Source organism: Musa acuminata, chromosome BXJ1-5 (assembly GCF_036884655.1).
Source record: "Musa acuminata AAA Group cultivar baxijiao chromosome BXJ1-5, Cavendish_Baxijiao_AAA, whole genome shotgun sequence".
NCBI lineage: Eukaryota > Viridiplantae > Streptophyta > Magnoliopsida > Zingiberales > Musaceae > Musa > Musa acuminata.
The window spans coordinates 46413458-46433178 of record NC_088331.1 but is presented as its reverse complement, the minus strand read 5'-3'; the positions used below and the strand labels follow the sequence as shown (position 1 = coordinate 46433178).

Here is a 19721-nt window from a genome sequence, read left to right as displayed (position 1 = left end):
GAAGATAACTAACTACTATGCAGTATGCCCTGCTCATGTGAGGAATAATGTTTTGGTCCATGTTGTCAATGTAACGTAAAGACTTTTTGGTTCAGCTGGCTAGTAAAACTCTTGCTAGACTCGAATGAAAAAAAATTACCATGACCACCAAATATCCATCTGTGGAACAAGGCAATACATGAAGCATTATGCAGGATAAAGATTTCTCCAATTACCGAAACACTTACATGAACAACAGGTCGAATGTTATCGATAACTTTCAAATTTATTATTAAAAAGTTTATCTTTCATTGTGCAGAAACAATGGCAGATTAATCTATGAGGAGTCTGTCCCTGTTGTATTCTTATTTTAACATAGAATACTAAATCATCACCAAATTTACAAGTGCCACAAAAGCATTGTGCATACAGCATTTCTACGCTGCCTTTTCAAGATCTTCTATCCTAGAAATCCTAGGATTTCAGAATCTTCAATCATCTAAGAGACAGCATTTCTAGGATTGCAGTTCTTCAAAACTAAACCCTATTTTCTGACTAATTAAATGCTGGAAAATGCATATGGTAAGACTACCATACCTGGTCGGCCATCTTGTCCATCTCCATGGATACAGCGGAGAAAGCACGCTGTGCGCTTTGGATCCTCGCGTTCTTCCGCATCTCGACATATCTCCTCTCCAAGCTCGACGGGTCCTCGGCCCGGTTCTTGAAGCTGCAAACTTCAACGAACTCGCCGTCCCATCTTTCCTTCCCTTTGTAAAGCAGTCTCTGGTCGGCCGGCTGCAGCCCCTTCTCCGCCGTCAGAAGCTTCTTCAACTCCCCTGCGAACCAAATTGTTGATACGAGCTAATCACCCCGACGGAGTTGGACGGGTGGAAATTTACCGAAGGCGGCGAGGGAGCAGCCGAAGACCTCGAACCTGGTGGCGCCGCAGGGGATCTCCGGCAGAGGCGATCAGCGATCCGGCTGCTAGCTCTTGACCATAATTCATCAGGGCTTCATCGCCCAGAACCCACCCACATCGTACCGACCGCGACTCGCTTGGCCACAGCCGCGACATCTCCGATGCGGGCCTCCTCCGCCTTCCACACCCCTCCTTTCTTTCTCGACGGCCGAGAGTTCCCGGAAGACTCCTTTCAGACCGAGCAAAAAAGTCTTTTGAAAGCGCGGGATCGGAGGCGAAAAGTTTTTGAAATATTATTTGTTTGGATTAAAAGAGTAAAACTAAAATTTATAAAAATAAGAAATTTATATAAAACAATTAAACATTTGATTATATATATATATATATATGTATATACACACACACACACACACACATATATATATATATATATATATATATATATATATATATATATATATATATATATATATATATATATATATATCACAACCATGTATTTCTCGTAAGCTCAGTTATGCTGCCAAGACACATCGCCAAGCCAAGCCGTTGCCGTGCGAGTCTCCTCATCTCGGCCTTCAACTTCTCGACAGTGTCGTCACTCGCCGCGTCCGCCCAAGTCCTGCCGAAGCCGCCATCGCTTGACCCGACGTCCCGCGGCCTCTTGGTCTCCTGCAACGCCCGGATCACCAGGAGCGGGCGAGATGGCGATCTCCTCGGCGCCCAGTCCGTCTTCGACCGCATGCCCGTCCGCGACGTCGTCTCGTGGACGGCGCTTCTCACTGCCTACGCTGAAAACGGCCGGATCTCTGAAGCCCGGAGGATATTCGACGAAATGCCCACGAGAAACATGGTCACTTGGAACGCGATGATCTCGGGCTACGTGCGCTCCGCCCACGTCTTCGAGGCCCGCGAGTTGTTCACGCGTATGCCCGCCCGGGATGTGGTCTCCTACTCCGCCATGATTACAGGATTTGTGAAGTGCGGGATGATAAAGGAGGCCGAGGAAGTCTACCAGGAGATGCCGCGGAGGTGGCGCGACCCGGTTGCTTCAAACGCCTTGATCTGTGGGTACCTGAGGGTTGGCAAGCTTGATATGGCTGCCTGTGTGTTTGAGTCGATGGAGGTGAAGGATGTGGTCTCCTGGAGCTCGATGGTCGATGGGTGTTGCAAATGTGGGAGGCTCTCTGATGCCAGAAGGATTTTCGATGCAATGCCGGAGAGGAATGTGGTTTCCTGGACTGCTATGATTCGAGGATACTTTAAGGGTGGAATATATGAAGATGGGTTTGGACTGTTTCTACAGTTGAGGAGAGAAGGCGTGGGCATCAATTCCACAACGCTTTCGGTCATGATCGATGCCACTGCCGAATTGGAAAGGATAGAAGAAGGGATTCAGATTCATGCTCTTGTCTTGGTAACGGGACTCCAAGATGTCTTCTTAGGTGATTCAATTATTGTCATGTACACTAGAGTTGGTTGGATGGAAGCTGCAAAAAATACGTTCAGCTGCATGAACACAAGAGATGTAGTCTCATGGAATTCTTTGCTAGCTGGATACATCCAGTATGACATGCTAGAGGAGGCCAATGTGTTATTTGAGACCATGCCAGAGAAGGATGCTGTATCTTGGACTTCGATGATGGTGGGATTTTCCAATAGAGGGTGGATTTCCGAGTCTGTCCGTCTATTTCATGAGATGCCTGTGAAAGATGAAGTTGCATGGACTGCAATCATTTCAGGGTTTGTGGCGAATGGGGAGCATGAGAATGCATTGTGGTGGTTCCATCGCATGGTGCATGAAGGGTTTAAGCCCAATGGTTTCACACTGAGCACCGTACTCAGTGCTTCAGCTAACTTGGCAATTCTGGACCAGGGAATGCAGATTCATGCTCGTATCATCAAAACAGATCTAGAGTCAGATGTGGCTGTCCAAAGCTCTCTGGTCTCAATGTATGCAAAGTGTGGGAAGGTGACTGATGCATATCATGTCTTCTTGCATATCTTTGACCCAAACCTTATTACAGTGAATGCAATGATGACAGCATTTGCTCAACATGGTTTGGCAGAAGAAGCTCTTCAATTGTTTAAGGACATGCAGGGATATGGCTGCAAACCTAATCAGGTTACGTTCCTAGCGATTCTTTCGGCTTGTGCTCATGCAGGCTTAGTTAATGAAGGTTATAAGCACTTTAAATCCATGTCATCTTCATATGGCATAGAACCAGGACCTGATCATTATACCTGCACAGTCGATCTCCTAGGCCGTGCAGGGTTTCTTAGAGAAGCATTAGATTTGATTGAATCAATGCCATTTTCTCCTCATTCTGCAATATGGGGAGCATTGCTTAATGCTAGTAGGATGCACTCTGATCTTGAACTTGCAGAGTTGGCCGCTCAGCGACTTCTGGATTTGGAACCAAACAATGCAACAACTTATGCTGTCCTGTCAAACTTGTATGGTTTGGCAGGGCGCAAGAAGGATGAGGAGAGAATGAGAATAACAAAGCAGACCAATGGTGTGAGGAAGAGTCCAGGATATAGTTGGGTTATATCTGATAGTTATTCAAGCCAGCAGAACACAGCATGAGATGTACACATGCTGCTTAGATATGTTTATAAGGCAAGTCAGCATTTTTGAGGCAGGAAGCATGTATCTATGAAAATGATGGTGTTTCCAGTCTTCTACATGACTTCTTTGGCATCCTGGCATTGAACTTCCTGTCAGTTACAAGGACAAAATATGTCAGGCTAAAGCATTGATTGAGAATCACAACGATGGTTCAAATCTTGTAAATGATCTTTTTTCTTAACTGCTGACACTTGCAAAGTGGCAATCAATATCAGATGAGTGCAATTCCAATTCAGATTCTGGAGGCAAATAGCGTGGTTTCAATTTGAAGGCAGACATGAATATGATTTGCAGGCATAAGCAAAACCATACAAGAATATGAACTGCAGAAGAGACGTCGCAGGTAGAGGTGGGAGGTAGATTTGGAGGGAAAAGTGGTGTTTGTGATGGTAGAGGCAGTGGCAGCGGCAGAGGACATGGTGATGGCATGCCAAACAAACAGAGTCTTGGTATGGCTAGTTCAGGTATAGACAGGAATCCAATTTAGTTGTTCCTTATTTTTTTTAGACAATTGATGTTTAATAGAAAAAAATGTCTGTTTTATCAAGTGTTTCATGGCATTAACATTTTGCAAGCAAGAAGACAACCTATAGTGATGAACAAAAATGAAACTTCTTCATGGAAAGTTTTTTTATTTGGTGGGCTGTGCAGAACAACCGTTTGTTCCCCCATCTTACTGCAATATTGTTCCGAACATTGTCAAGTTTGATGAGTTACTGAAAAGTTGTTCTTGAAAGCTCAAGGTCAATCATTCACTCAAGCTTTTTCATAATCAATGTTTCATATCTTCTCATTGGTTGTGGTGATAGATATGTCAGGTCGTGCCATCCCTTTGGAGACCATAGCCACATATTCTGTTGTGTGATCCTGAATCATACTTTAGATGAGAAGATGAGATGCATGATTAGTGCCTCTAATCTGGTACAATTTCAATGGTTTAAAGCATTAATTTGCATCCCTGTGCTACCATGGTCTTGTTACATTTTGTGTTTCTAGGGGATATTTGATATTACGTCCAAACCCAGAGCTGGTTCTAGGCATGACAAACAATCAATAAAATAAATGCAATAGCTAAATGATGATAGAATAAGGGTCACAATGATCAATCCAAAATAGAGGGTATAGAAATATTTCTAGATCATCTCCAATGGTTCTAGAAGGAATTATCTGTTTTGGATGAGTTTTACATGAGCGGGAGTTTCTAATCATTAGTGTCTGCGATTGAGGAGCTATCAGTTCCGATGGACATCATCTGACGAAACACATTGATGAATTCTATACGATCTTTTATAAAACCTTGGTTTTCCAACTCATTTGGCATTGGTTAATTCAATTCCAATCCAAGTTGCAGATTCCACATTATCTGTTTTCTTTCCTCGTAGTCCAACCATTTATATCTCACATCCCGACTAGTCGCTGTTCCGCTTCTTTTTTCTCTATGTCCAGTGTGTGTATATTACTTGATGCTACTTTGCACTTCAAGACACTTTCAGCTTACACCACATATTGTGGGAAAAGTTCAATATTGTCTTCTTCTGTGTTCAATGATGCTGATAAGCATTTATAAGATTCCACATTATCTGTTTTCTTTCCTTGTAGTCCAACCATTTATATCTCACATCCTTACTAGTCGCTGTTCTGCTTCTTTTTTCTCTATGTTCAGTGTGTGTATATTACTTGATGCTACTTTGCAGTTCAAAATACTTTCAGCTTGACACCACATATTGTGTGAAAAGTTTTATAGTGTCTTCTTCTGTGTTCACTGATGCTGATAAGCATTCATAATAAGCAGGGAAATAAACTTTTAAGTAGACATATACTTGTGTGATTAGGCACTGTCATAATGTCATGATTCAAACATAGGTAACCCAACTCAATCACAAAACCAACCCTCTTCTTTTACCTAATATGTGATTCACTCACTTATGGATGTTATGAGCTTAAGTTTGATGTATAATATGTTAACCCAACTCATCATTTACTTGATAACATCTACATAGACCATGTTGTCATCAACATGTCATCATGATGTCAGCCTTCATCCTACAAAATGACTAGATTATTTTGTTAGCATGTCATGATAGATTCATTTTTCAGAGTAGACTCATCAGCTTTCAATTTATGCCATAAAAAAAACTGGATCTGCCAATGGATCTCTTTTCTGCACATCATAAATTGTCTTCAATATCTTAGCATGTAAAAATCAATAGTATCAAAACAGTCATATTTTTCTTGGATGGATAACCCATGCCTTTCATGCACAGTTCTTTCCCCTGTTCTGATAATATTTTACATTCTCTGTGAACTAATGTCTTCAGCATTATCCATGAGCGAGTGGTATGAATCTCTCTCTCTCTCTCTCTCTCTCTCTCTCTCTCTCTAGGTAATGCCGTATTTGCTAGGAAAGCAAAGCAGCAGCCATCCACAGGCAGATGGATATGTCAATGTCTCCCCCCTGTTTGTGGTCTGCAAAGAAATGCACATACATCTCTTCATTCCACTAGCCAAACATGTGTGTGGTTTGTGCTTTGAGGATTTGGCTTGTATTGAGTACCCTCCCATGGCTGCCAACTCCCTGAATGGTGCTTCTCATCCATGAAAAGTGATTCCTTACTTCCAGATGCAACAATATGATGCATGACCCACATTAAGACACTCTTAGAATGTCTCTGAAAAGTGTTTCCATGTCTAACACTGTGGATCACATATCTTATGATTCTTAATCTTATATACATTCATTTTTATCTTAAAAATAACTCTGCTAAATCAACTGACAAGACATATGGTAAGTTTCAAGTTGGCACATAACACTGTCCTTGGCATTCATCCTATGATAGAGTAATGAATGCTGAAGAATCATGCCATGAGTCTGATTCTATTTCCTGTAGTTGTAGATGTGAATTAAGATGAAATCCATGTTGTAGCAAAATTCCAAGACTATTGGGTGTAGAAAACTTTAGTCTCAGCATGAGGAGGAGAAGCCCAAAGCCTAATGACCAACTTATGAATGGTTTTGTGAACTGCTCATTTTTGGCAGCCACACCTTTCACCATTTTTAGTCACAAGCTGGAAGAGAACTCCATGAATCCCTCCAAACCAAGCCTTTATTGCCCCCCCCCCCCCCAAAAGGAGATCTTTTACCTTTGACTCCCAAGAATAGTGTTAGGAGAATAAGAACATGACATAGCATATTGGCTGTAGTCTTATGAGGAACATGAATTCCTATTCCTAATCTAATCCCTGTCCATTTTTAGCTGCAGCTTTCATCCTCCTGATTCGTCGGAAAGGTGTTTTGGTAATAAAGGAATGATTCAAGTGCATTTACCTTTCTTCTTCTCTATAAAGATCCTTCCCTCTCCGTGGTGTAAGAACAAGTCGGTCGAGTCCTTAGACCTCAAGCTCCATAGCTCAGGCAAAGATGGCCAGCGTACAACTAGCTTCCTTCTTCTTCGAGGTGGCCCCGAGCTCTCCTCGGTCGCCGAAGGTCCCCTTCTCCGCGGTGGCGCCGTGGCGGCGCACCAGCAGCAGCGCGAGACGAGCAGCCCGGGCGCTGACCCTCGACACCATCTTCGAGGAAGACGGGTCGGACTGGTCGGAGAGCACGCCGGCGAAGGGTCGAGGGAAGGAAGCCTCGAGCCGCATGGTCCTTGTGTTGCCTTGTCGGCTTCGAGCGCTTACAGCGCGATGCGTCAGCTCACATCCTTTTCCTTCTCGCGTTCTCTTGCTCGTCGTTTTGGCATGGTGTTCGAGGGCCATCTACATGTAACCTGCAAACTCATGTACAAAGTCCTCTCAAGCATCAATTCAGCTACAGCTCTGTTCTTCCCTTAACTCTCTCTCTCTCTCTCTCTCTCTCTCTCTCAAATGATGAAAGTTATTGTTTAATCTCTGATAAAATGGTTTATTATCCATATAATTTCAGACAAGAATGACAAACAATTGAATGATGTTGAAACCATAGAAACATCCAACCACAGGGAAGATCATTGTATCCATGTTTCTGGTGTCCTCATGTCACCAGAAGTATATGGTCCAATAGGCCAAGTTGCAGCTCAGATCTCAAGAACAAGGTGAATTATGACAGCCATTGGACTCGTGTTTTGAAGCTACAACACATGATGATGACTGACTGCTTTCCTCCTCAAATCTTGCCTCCAGTTCTTCTCATCTTTGTCTGCTGAAACCATGGCATCAAGCTTGCAATGGAAGTGATCCAATGAGCTCCATCTCACCTTCTCATCATACTGTTGTGCTTTGGGTTACTTAACCCTAATCCCTACAATGTCTCTTTATAGATAATATGTTTGAGTTACAAAGAAATCAAATAGATATTTATTTATAGTCAAAGACTATATATGCATCCTTTTTATGTTAATAATTTGCCTATTTTCCTCTCTAATTTAAGTTATATATATATATATATATAATACTAAATTGTATTATATATATATATTTGCTTCCTTCTATAATCATTTTTAGATTTAAGATTACGATCTCACGGGAACGACAACAGCAGCGAGATATTGGAACACATCACAAAGATACGAGACTGAAGTCAACGGCAGTTCTGCAGCATCCAACTCGGGTCAACGCCACGCGTTCCGAGGTTTAAACTTGCCTCCCGCTTTTGCCGCCCACCAAGTGGTTGATCCTATGACAGCTCATGCACAACCCCTCCTCCCGCCCCCTCTCCCTATATCTTATCCCACTCCTCAGACCTCGTTCCACAGTTCCAATGGCGCTGTAGAACTCTCTATCTTGCCCCTCTCCCTTTATTCAACCAGCTCAGCACAATGGAAGCCTCCTCCTCTCTCCCCATCTGGCTTCTCCTCTGTCTCTGCTTGTCTTGCCATTCTTGGTGGGTCGCAGGTGATGATCCTTACAGGTTCTTCACTTGGAGTGTCACCTATGGCGACATCTATCCCCTTGGAGTCAAGCAACAGGTTCTTTTGTCCCTTTGTCCCTTTTCCTTTACCCCTTTTGTGCCTCTTTTGTTGGGTTTTGGGGGACTAACTTCTTGTTTCTTCGTCGATGCAGGGGATACTGATCGATGGGCAGTTCCCAGGACCACAGATCGAGGCAGTGACCAACGACAACCTTATCGTAAATGTCTTCAATAACTTGACCGAACCCTTCCTCATCTCCTGGTCTGTATTGTTTCCATTTCCCACTCTTCTTATCGAAAAAGATTTTGTCTTCGCAAGGAAATGTTTCATCTTTCTACTGTTCCTCTGATTTTTATTCCAAGAACATGACCTTCTCATGCTTACTTCGATGTCACACAGCAGATCTAATGTTCCATTCCATGCGATGAGACATGTACCTCGAATTGCTAGAGAAACTTTTAGACGAGCCTAATTCTTGGATCTGGTCGGTTTGCAGAGTGATGGGTCTTTAAGAGTTCTTAAAGCAAAAGAGACTCACCCACTCGTGTCGCTTCTTTCTTACTGGCAGCAGTGCACATGGTAAAGTACAAAAGGAACTCGAGGTGGTCATCCTCTGAGCCTGGCAGCAATTTGCATTCGCTAAGTAACGACACCTAAATCGGATGTCATCAGTGTGGGCTACCATCTGTTGGCATAATGTTCTCTGAATGGTACAGTGAGCTGGTGGAAATAGGATGACAGGTTTCAGGAGGGATATCAATCTGATACCTTTTGGCTTAGATTCTTATGCTTAGCTTCTAAGTTTAGTTTCCTTTTCTTTTCGGGGGGTACACTTTAGATCTTTAGAAGAGTTCTTTATGTGTAGGCTTTTATTTGAGGTGCTTTAGAGCTTACAATCATGTGAATAAGATGATGAAAATATCAAGAATGTCATCGTTACTGCATGACAAAATTCATTTGATGATCTTTAATCATGTTGGATGGATGGAAAAGAGATGATTGGATAATTGGGTCATTGATCAATCTACTAAGTAGTTCGAGGATTTCATCTTATGCAACCTGTTTTCTTTTCATATTTGTCAGATTCTTTGTCATGCATTATCTCATCATCTTCAAAACCATGTCTTTATATCTTGAGGACATTTTTGGTAGTTCCAGATGCAAGGTTCTTGAGAGCTCACCTGATCCAATCTCTTATGCTTCTTGCTTTGGCATCTTACATTGGAACATCGAATATCTGTATGCTGATATTTCCATTCTTCACTCTGAAATGTCAAATGAGAAAATTTGCTGATCGTTTGTGCAGGAACGGGATACAACAAAGGAAGAACTCATGGGAAGATGGAGTTTATGGTACAAACTGCCCAATCCTTCCTGGACAGAACTATACATATGTGATGCAAGTAAAGGATCAGATTGGAAGCTACTTTTACTTCCCCACTCTTGACTTCCACAAGGCTGCTGGAGGCTTTGGTGGCATCAGAGTACTGAGTCGTCCACTAATCCCTGTGCCGTACCCTCCACCAGCCGGGGATTTCACTTTACTCACCGGCGATTGGTTCAAGACCAATCACACTGTAAGATTGAATCTAACTTAGAATATCCATGCTCTGATTGCTGGAAAAACTATGAATTTTGAGTGTGTATTAGAGTTGCAACTTTTGTCAAGATCATTTGTTTTGCCTGGCTCATTAATGTTTGGTTCTTGGTCTTTCGATTGCTCTAATGCTTTCCACCATTCTGTCTGCCTTGAAATCCTTGATGAGCATTTTGTTTTCATTTGATTTGTTGGCTTCAACTTAATCTTCATCGGAGCAAAACATATTTTGCTTGCAGGACTTGAAAGCTATAGTAGACAATGGGAATGATCTTCCTTTCCCTGATGGGCTGCTCATCAATGGCCAAGGTGCAAATGGTTATGCATTCACAGTTGATCAAGGTAATTCTCATGTTCTTGTCTTCCTATGATGTCTTCTTATTATCCAAAGCATACACTGAAACCAAAAACTTGTAAGCTGCATGATGCAGTAGGATAACTTACTGAATTCCTTGTTGCAGGCAAAACTTACAGGTTCAGAATCTCTAATGTCGGGTTGTTGACATCAGTCAACATAAGATTTCAGGGACACACAATGAAACTGGTTGAGATTGAAGGCTCGCATACAGTCCAAAACACTTACTCATCTCTCGACATTCATCTTGGCCAGTCTTGCTCGGTTCTTGTCACAGCCGACCAACCTGCACAGGACTACTTCATTGTGGTATCGACCCGATTCACAGACCCAATCCTTACGACCACCGCCGTTCTCCACTATAGCAACTCGATCGAAGTCCCTGCTACACCGTTGCCAGGAGGGCCTACGGTGGAGGTTGACTGGTCTCTCAACCAAGCCAGATCATTTCGGTACATTCCTGCACACTGATTCTTAGTTGCTCTTCTCTTGAGCTGCGTATCGCCTTAACTCTTTCTTTCATTTACACGATCACTCGATAAGATATTAGTCCTATATCGGAAGTAGACAAAGAATAAGATTGGCTTATAAGGGTACGATGAATGTACTACGATAATTTCAGCTTAAATATTTTAATCAATAGTTTGGATTAAACAGAGTTATAAGTCAATTAGCACATCAGACTCGAGTCGTGACAATACTAGAATTGTGTCAACTCAGTATTAAGTCTATATAAACTTTTGTTCTGATTCGAATTCTTGGATATGGTTTCCATGTTAATGTTTCCTGATATATTCATTTTCTTAAATCAGATTAAATCTGACAGCAAGTGGGCCAAGGCCTAATCCACAAGGATCATACCACTATGGACAGGTGAACATCACCAGAACCATTAGGCTTGCAAACTCTGCACCTATCATCAATGGCAAGCAAAGATATGCCGTCAACAGTGTCTCCTTCATTTCAGCTGATACTCCTCTGAAGATTGCCGACTTCTACAATATCTCTGGAGTTTTCACGCTTGGAAGTATACCTGATAATCCAACCTACGCTGGTGGCTATCTCCAGACTTCAGTCATGGCAGCCAACTTCAGAGACTATGTGGAAATCATCTTTGAGAACGACGAAGATTTGGTGCAGTCTTGGCACATTGATGGGAATTCCTTCTTTGTTGTTGGGTAAGAACATTAGTAGGTGTTTGACATCTCTTATGGTGCCATGACCAAACTGAACCTGGCGATGTGCAGAATGGATGGAGGGCAATGGACATCAGCAAGCAGGGACTCTTACAACTTACATGACACTGTATCGCGTTGCACGGTGCAGGTAACAAGTTCGAAGATCAGTAATGTTCGAGTCCTTGTCAACATTATGTGAAGCTACTCGAATAATTGCGACCATGGTTAATTTTTCTGTACAATGTTAGTCCTAAGTTTCTCGTAGCTTTTCGTTGGATTCAAGAACACTGCAAACAATTTTGACTTGAGATGCAAAATGCTACTCTGATCATGTTCCCTAGCAGAACAAGACTCGAAGAAAATGCATGCAGCCAAAAAATCTTGGTGTTTTAGAGATCATATCCTCGATTTCTTCATGCAATATGTAGATTTGCTCATCAGAATTTGCATTCTCCTGCACTGACTTCTCTCTTTTCAGGTGTATCCGAGATCATGGACTGCAATATACATGCCTTTGGACAATGTAGGCATGTGGAATGTGAGATCAGAGAATTGGGTTAGGCAGTATCTCGGTCAGCAGTTTTACCTCCGTGTGTATTCTCCGGCCAATTCATGGAGAGATGAGTACCCCATCCCGAAGAACGCACTGCTCTGCGGCCTGGCATCAGGCCGCCGAACTAGACCACTCTGATGCATTTACGGCAGAGCACACAAGTTCTGAGAGATCAGGCAAGTGCAGCAAGCAAGCAAGCAAACAAATCAAAGACTTGAAGTTGACTCACCATCTCTATTCAGCTTCTTGTTTTTTGTGTTTCATTCAGACAAACTTTACATCTTTCTCAGCCTAATTTGATTCCAAGAATTTATGGAATGTTCATGCCTTCTGTGACGTTTGCATTGCTGCCAAAATTACAACCTAATAACTCAAGCATTGGCTACATCAAATAAAAAATGTTGACAATGGTTGATAGAACTTCAAGAAATCTGTGGCATACTGCTCAAGGAAATGACACAAAAGGCTCCAGTTTTTTTGCTTTCTGGGATAATGTCAAGCCAAGCAAAGCAATTATGCATCATGAAGCTTCTTCCTTTGTCCTGAAACAAGTACAAAAACCACAGTAAAACAGCTTACATGATCTTGTCCTACCTGTTCTTAAAGGTTGCAGGAAACACTAGCAGAGATATACTGAATCTTTAGGTTGCATTCGACAAGTTTTTTGTGTTCATCTCGCATAAACAGACCAAAAAAAAGTCAGGATGGATCTCTCTCTGAAATTAAACAAAGGTAAAACATTTTGCTGTCTTATGATTAGTCCCTCTACATAAAAATTCATGAAGAATGTGTGATGCACAAGAACATGTCAAGCTATTCATATTCACTCACATCAATGGATAAAAAAGATGCAGAATGCTGATGGAAGGAGAGAGCTTGCGATAGAGAGATTACCTGATACCACTCCGAGCAACGAACGTGATATTGGCACGGCTCAATTAAAACAATAGAACTTCTAGTAAGACAGAAGCACTACTTTCTAATTGAACCGGGCCAACATCTCGTTCCTCCGACCTCAAGATCTTGAGACGGGAGCGGAGAGAGGGGTGCCGGAGGAAGGTGACGAAGGCTTCTCTAATAGAACGAAGGGGATGGAAGCGCATTGAATGTGCAACCACCAAACAAGGAGGAGGTTGGAGAATTAATGGAAATCTGCAGCAGCGGGGGTGCATTCCTGCCGCAGGATGTGATTCCCGGATGGATTTATTGGCACATTAATGGCATCAAGCACGGGATGTTGGCTCCTGTCACCTCCTCCAGATTTTGAAGAACATGCAGCACTGTGCATGGATGCACACTTCCTCACTCTGCTGCTTCCTTTCTCCTTTCTCCAGCTTTCGTCCTATGTTTAACTGCTATTGATTTTGCTCTGTCGCAGAACTCAATTCCGTTTCGGAAAACAGTGCCTCTCGTTCATGTCAAACGCCGTGCCACGAGGAAGCCATTGCTGGGAAGTTTTGATTCAGAACATTACTTTACTGGTGATGTTGAAGTATGCAAAATCTGATCCAGTTTTAGTAAGCAATGCATGTTAAATTTTAGGACAATTAGTCCTAATCCTAATCATATTAAGTAAAATATTTGTTTAGCATAGGTTTATAATAGTATGAGATATGAGAATCAATACAATCAAATTGCTTAGTGATAATACCACATAGAACTTTTAGGTTTGATATCCAATGTAATTTCAATAAGCTTGAAACTTGGATACTTCTTCATTCAATGTCTATATGTGGATGAATGATCACAAACAAGCAGCCATGGAATTGTTTGACATCAAAGTTCATCATGTTAATCTTTTCAGTGTGAGATGAGATTTTGAATCCTTAATCGAAATGAATTAAAAGTATAATAATCATGATAAGGGACGATTTTGTCGGTGCAATCCTAAAGGTTTAGACCCTCCTTCTAATACTAATCTGATAAGGGACCATTTGATCGGTCGATCATTGGTGTATAAGCTCACGAAGAATTATCCGGGTGATGGGCATACTCGTACGGTTTTATTCTTTTGGAGTATGTGAACTCTAAAATATATCTTGTTCCCATATTCCACGTTCAACACGAGACTAAATGATCTTATCAAATCGATTAATGCATGAGTACAAAAAAAAGAGCTGTCAAACTGATCCAAACCTAAATGCAGCAACATATTTACCTGTACATCTGGAATTAGGGCAACCCTAAATCCCACGAGCAAAGAAGATAGATCTCGTTTTAGGGTGACAGAGACGGATAGTTACGACCAAATCCATGAAGCGGAACGATATTGTTAGGACATGTCACAGATCGATGGATAATGGCGACAGCTTCTGACTTAGCTCGTCGTCACCTCTATATATAAGCATGCATCCGTCGGTCCACTCAAACCCATCGAGGAGCCTCTCTTCTCCTCGTCATCTCCTTCCTTTCTCTTGCTCGAACCGCGAAGAGACAATGGCGAGCGGCACGATCGTGCTCACGAGCGGCGCCAAGGAACACCCCGGGAAGATGACGCTCTTCGTCTTCCTCACTTGCCTCGTCGCCTCCTCCGGCGGCCTCATTTTTGGCTACGACATCGGGATTTCAGGTGATCCGATTGGCTCCGAGACGTAACGTGGATTTGGTTTGGTTTGGTTGGGACGTGATCTAATGCGGGAGGTTTGAAGGTGGAGTGACATCCATGGACTCGTTCCTCTCGAGATTCTTCCCCTCGGTTTACCGGCAACAGATGGCGGACTCGAGCACTAACCAGTACTGCAAGTTCGACAGCCAGCTGCTGACACTCTTCACGTCGTCCCTTTACGTGGCGGCGCTGATATCGTCCTTCCTTGCGTCGACGGTGACGAGGGTGTTCGGGAGGAAGTGGTCCATGTTCGCTGGTGGGATCACCTTCCTGCTCGGCTCCGCCATCAATGGCGCCGCCGTGAACGTCCTGATGCTCATCCTCGGCCGCGTCCTCCTCGGCATCGGCATCGGCTTCGCGAATCAGGCGAGGGCTCACTCCATGACGAGGCCATGAGAGAAGCAGAGAGCAAGCTGCATGCACTCTTCTTGACTTGGTGGTTTGGTGTTGGTGTGCAGTCTGTGCCGCTCTACCTCTCGGAGATGGCGCCCGCGAAGCTTCGGGGCATGCTCAACATCGGCTTCCAGCTGATGATCACCATCGGCATCTTCGCCGCCAACCTCATCAACTACGGGACGGCGTCGATCGACGGTGGCTGGGGATGGCGCGTCAGCCTCGGGCTCGCGGCGGTCCCGGCCGTCATCATCACCGTCGGCTCGCTGGTCCTGCCCGACACTCCCAACTCGCTCATCGAGCGCGGCTACGACGAGGAGGCCAAGGCCATGCTCCGCAAGATCCGCCGCACCGAGGACATCCAGGCGGAGTACGGCGACCTCGTCGCCGCTAGCACGGAGGCCAAGAGCATCGACCACCCTTGGTCCAACATACTGCAGCGCAGATACCGGCCGCAGCTGTGCATGGCCATCCTCATCCCCTCCTTCCAGCAGCTCACCGGCATCAACGTCATCATGTTCTACGCTCCCGTGCTCTTCAAGACCATCGGCTTCGGCAGCGAGGCCTCCCTCGCGTCCGCAGTCATCTCCGGCATCGTCAACGTGTTCGCCACCTTCGTCTCCATCGCCACGGTCGACAAGCTCGGCCGCCGAAAGCTCTTCCTGCAAGGAGGCACCCAAATGCTCGTGTCTCAGGTGACCCTCACTCTTCTTCTTCTTCTTCTTCAAGACTTCTCAGATCGAAGAGACCATGAATGACTGACGCGCAACCCGACATGATCGGTGGCGCAGCTGCTGGTGGGAACTCTGATCGCGCTAAAGTTCGGGACCAGCGGGGTGGCCACGGACATGTCGACCAACTACGCCAGCATCATCGTGCTCTTCATCTGCTTCTACGTCGCAGCCTTTGCGTGGTCATGGGGGCCGCTGGGGTGGCTGGTGCCCAGCGAGATCTTTCCCCTGGAGATCCGGTCAGCAGGGCAGAGCATCACCGTCTCCGTCAACATGCTCTTCACCTTCATCATCGCGCAGGTGTTCCTCACAGCGCTCTGCCACCTAAAGTTTGGCCTCTTCTACTTCTTCGCCGGGTGGGTGGTGATCATGACAGTCTTCGTCGCCCTCTTCCTGCCCGAGACCAAGAACGTGCCCATCGAGGAGATCGTCCTCGTCTGGAAGAAACACTGGTTCTGGGGCAAGTTCATCTCCGACGACGACATCCACGTCGGAAACCTCGAGGTGGCCAAGCACACAATCGAAGCTGCATGAGAGAAGTGAGCTGCGGACATATCGTTGTCGACTTGTCCTACGTAAATGTATGTCAGTCACAGTTGCAATCGGACTCGATTAAGGCTTCAATTCTCCCCGTCGATACATATCAATTCTCGGCTGACGCCTCACGCCTCGATTGACGCGATAGCATCCGGTCAAATGGACCAGAACACCGGTCGAGACGTATTAACGTATACTCAGGTTCGGTTCTTCACGCCATGCCAACAGTAATGTCAGACGCTACCAGCCCGCCCCTGTAGGTGGGCACATCAAACAATAGTAAGCTTCCCTATAAATACCCTCTTGTTCATCAGGAGGAGGGGGGAACTGACACAAAAACATTTCTTCATCTGAAACCCCCTCCACATCATCTGACTTGATCGTCGGAGGGGTCGGGCCGAGCACCCCGGCCCGACCTTTATACAGGTGCGAAGCCGAAGGTCCCCACCGGACGCGCAGGCGAAGAGTTTCTGTTCGGAGGAACAAGCGACTCCGTCCCGATCGGACACCGCACGCGACCATCTCGGCGGACTCGAAACCCGTCACGGGAAGATCCCCCGTCATCCGGACCCGGACCGAGCCACGTCGGCCCCGAGGCCATGGCTCCAGGTTGTTTACCACAACACGTATCATTTGATGTCCTCTAAGGTCTAAAAGTATTCTAATTTCATACTGATTGATTACTAATTGATTCGATTGGATGATTTCGCTCCATCTTACAATCGCCAACTCACCATATTACCAAATAACATCGATTGATATATTCCCCTAATGTTACGCTTTCATATTATCCATCATGCCATATATATATATATATATACAGAGAGAGAGAGAGAGAGAGAGAGAGGCTCTCTTGTTTTGCTTTGCGTGCTTCTGCTTGTGCCTTGTGGACTCGGAAGATGATACCGCCGAGGAAGAAGAAGACGAGCATGGGGCGCCAAAGGATCGAGATCAAGCGCATCGAAAACGAGGAGGCCCGGCAGGTCTGCTTCTCGAAGCGCCGGGCGGGTCTATTCAAGAAGGCCACCGAGCTCTCCGTCCTGTGCGGCGCCGAGATCGCCCTCGTCGTCTTCTCACCCGCCGGAAAGCCCTTCTCCTTCGGCCACCCGTCCGTAGACTCCGTCGTCGGCCGCTTCCTCTCCGGCGGTGCGGCGCCAACTCCTACCCCTGTCGTAGACCACCGGATGGTCCCGGCGCGGGCTTCGCTGGTCCACGAGCTCGACCGGCAGTACCTCGAGCTCGGAGAGCGGCTGGCGGCGGAGAGGGCGAGGAAGGACGCGCTGGAGGCGGCCTTGAGGGGGCGGTGGGGTTCCACGGCTGGCCTGTTGGACGCGAACCTGGAGGAGATCGGATTGGTGGAGCTCGAGAGACTACGGGAGGCGCTAGAGCGGCTGCGGTGGGACGTGGCGATGAGAGTGAATCAGCTGGTGATCGAGGTGCAGACAAGGAGCGTCGTCATGGGGGGGGACGCGGCTGCAGGTGGCTTCGTTGGGGGATTCCTTGCGGCGGCGGAGGAGAGCGTGGTGGCGCTTCCTCCTCAACATGGTTTTAGCTATGGATACGGAGGTATCTTCTAAGGTAGGAATTGGTGTCTCTTGAAATAAATAAAAGAATGAACGTTATTTCCTTGTAATCATGCAGTTTTATGATATATGAATTCTGTCCATTATTTTAGCTTCTATTTCTGAGTTGCTGATGTTAATCTGAAAGTGTCTCTTGAAAGAAAAGGATGAATGCCATTTACTTGTAATCATGCAGTTTTATGATATATGAATTCTGTCCATTAACAATATCTCCTATTGTTCTTAACTTCTATTTCTGAGTTGTGATGCTAATCTGACTGAAAGTGCAGCGAGCGAAGACAGAAAAGTATATGATAACTTCTTCTTTTTTTTTAATATCATTGAATGTTTTTAAAAAATTAAATATATTATTTTAGAATTTTTTTTTTAAGAAATAGGTTACGACCAGCAAAATTAGCAAAAAGAAATCATTGACTTTCTAATCAACATAATGTGATCCAAACCTATATGCACAAGGTTGTTTGAAGTACTTTCGAGATTAAAACATCGAGCTCTTAATATGCCAACTATACGAAGATCGACGTTAGGAGAGGTTTTTTAACTTGATCCTTTTGATGTCCAAGTTGACAACCCAAGATATATAAGATAGCCTTTAATCACCTTCAACATCCTCCCACTGTTCTCTTATTCATGTGAGCGATAGGAGGGTGGGGCAACTAATAATCGTCTACCTTGGACCATTGCTTACATGGGCACAGGTGGTGGGGCCCTCCATTTGCTCCTTTCACCTCGGACACCACGTGGTGATCACATGTTGGATAAAGATTTGTTGATGATGTACTCCATATAATTTCTCCCCCCTCCCCATGGTATGCTTTGGGGTTCTCACAAGAGGAGTCTGAAGTGTGGCTTCTAGTTCATTTAGCATGTCAAGCTTATACCTCTTCAATCCATTGTTGACTTAGTAGCACATCTAGTTCATCGTGCTCGAGCGCTAATAGTAGGGATTCATCACCGACCTACTTCTTGTATTATCGAGGGACACACCTTGGTCAGATGGGATTAGGTTTCCTAACATCATCGTCTGTTCCTGACTTAGTCGAGTTTTTTGACCTTCACGCCTCTAGCAAAAGCAGGGGTCAGGTTTCCTGACCTTCCCATCTTTGGTGAAGGTGAGAGTCAGGCTTCCCAACCTTCATACCCTAGTATAAGGCAGGGGTTAAGTTTCCTGACCTCCACGCCTCAACGAAGTGGGGGTCGGGTTTCTCGATCCCCATGTCTCAACAAAGCAGGGGTTGAGTTTCCTAATCTCCTTGCCTTGCAAAGGTGGGCATTGGGTTTCCTGACCTCCTTGTCTTTGGTGAAGATGAGGGTTGAGCTTCTTGACCTTCACGCCTCGGCATAAGGCGAGGGTTGGGTTTCTCGACCTCCACACCTCGACGAAGTGAGGGTTGAGTTTCCCGATCTCCTTTCCTCGGCGAAAGCAGGGGTCAAGTTTCTCGACCTCCCTATCATTGGCGAATGTGAGGGTCGAGCTACCTAACCTTTATATCTTTTTTTTTTAATTTATAGGCCTCTAGGCTAACAGGCTACGTTGGGCAGTGGCCTACCCACCTTAAGTAATGGAAGGGTTGGTGCCTCATGATGTGGTAGGTTTTTTATTACGTGGGTCATATTTTTTCAACTCACACACACCTTATACATATTTTGTCTTATGCCTCCCATTGTGAGGTTTTCTTTTTACGTGGTAGTATTTATACTTGTCTCTTTTCACCAAGTGAGTTTTCATCGAGTAAGGGTCTTTTAAGAGTTTATTGTCTTTTTACCTGT

General features: G+C 44.8%; 4 protein-coding genes across 5 annotated transcripts; all 4 read left to right on the top strand.

Moving 5' to 3' along the window:
- The first annotated feature begins 1413 nt into the window (after positions 1-1413).
- Positions 1414-4189, top strand: LOC135674669 (pentatricopeptide repeat-containing protein At1g53600, mitochondrial-like). The gene has a single exon (XM_065184741.1). It carries the CDS (start codon positions 1419-1421, stop codon positions 3489-3491), a length of 2073 nt encoding a protein of 690 aa, XP_065040813.1. The 5' UTR covers positions 1414-1418; the 3' UTR covers positions 3492-4189.
- A 4064-nt stretch (positions 4190-8253) lies between these two features.
- On the top strand, positions 8254-12420 carry LOC135674668 (L-ascorbate oxidase homolog). Of its 2 annotated transcripts, XM_065184740.1 has the most exons (8): positions 8254-8476; positions 8571-8680; positions 9726-9996; positions 10256-10358; positions 10478-10823; positions 11184-11549; positions 11619-11697; positions 12028-12420. In XM_065184740.1, the coding sequence occupies exons 1-8, from the start codon at positions 8327-8329 to the stop codon at positions 12238-12240; spliced, it is 1638 nt and encodes a 545-aa protein (XP_065040812.1). In that variant the 5' UTR covers positions 8254-8326; the 3' UTR covers positions 12241-12420. The 2 variants fall into 2 exon arrangements, with proteins under 2 accessions (XP_065040812.1, XP_065040811.1); XM_065184739.1 differs by lacking the exons at positions 8254-8476; positions 8571-8680 and adding an exon at positions 9263-9658.
- Positions 12421-14538: 2118 nt separating this feature from the next.
- Positions 14539-16365, top strand: LOC135674027 (sugar transport protein MST3-like). The gene is made up of 4 exons (XM_065183438.1): positions 14539-14671; positions 14751-15073; positions 15166-15795; positions 15892-16365. The coding sequence occupies exons 1-4, from the start codon at positions 14539-14541 to the stop codon at positions 16363-16365; spliced, it is 1560 nt and encodes a 519-aa protein (XP_065039510.1).
- A 902-nt stretch (positions 16366-17267) lies between these two features.
- Positions 17268-17945, top strand: LOC135674026 (agamous-like MADS-box protein AGL61). The gene has a single exon (XM_065183435.1). The coding sequence runs from the start codon at positions 17268-17270 to the stop codon at positions 17943-17945; it is 678 nt and encodes a 225-aa protein (XP_065039507.1).
- The last annotated feature ends 1776 nt before the right edge of the window (positions 17946-19721 follow it).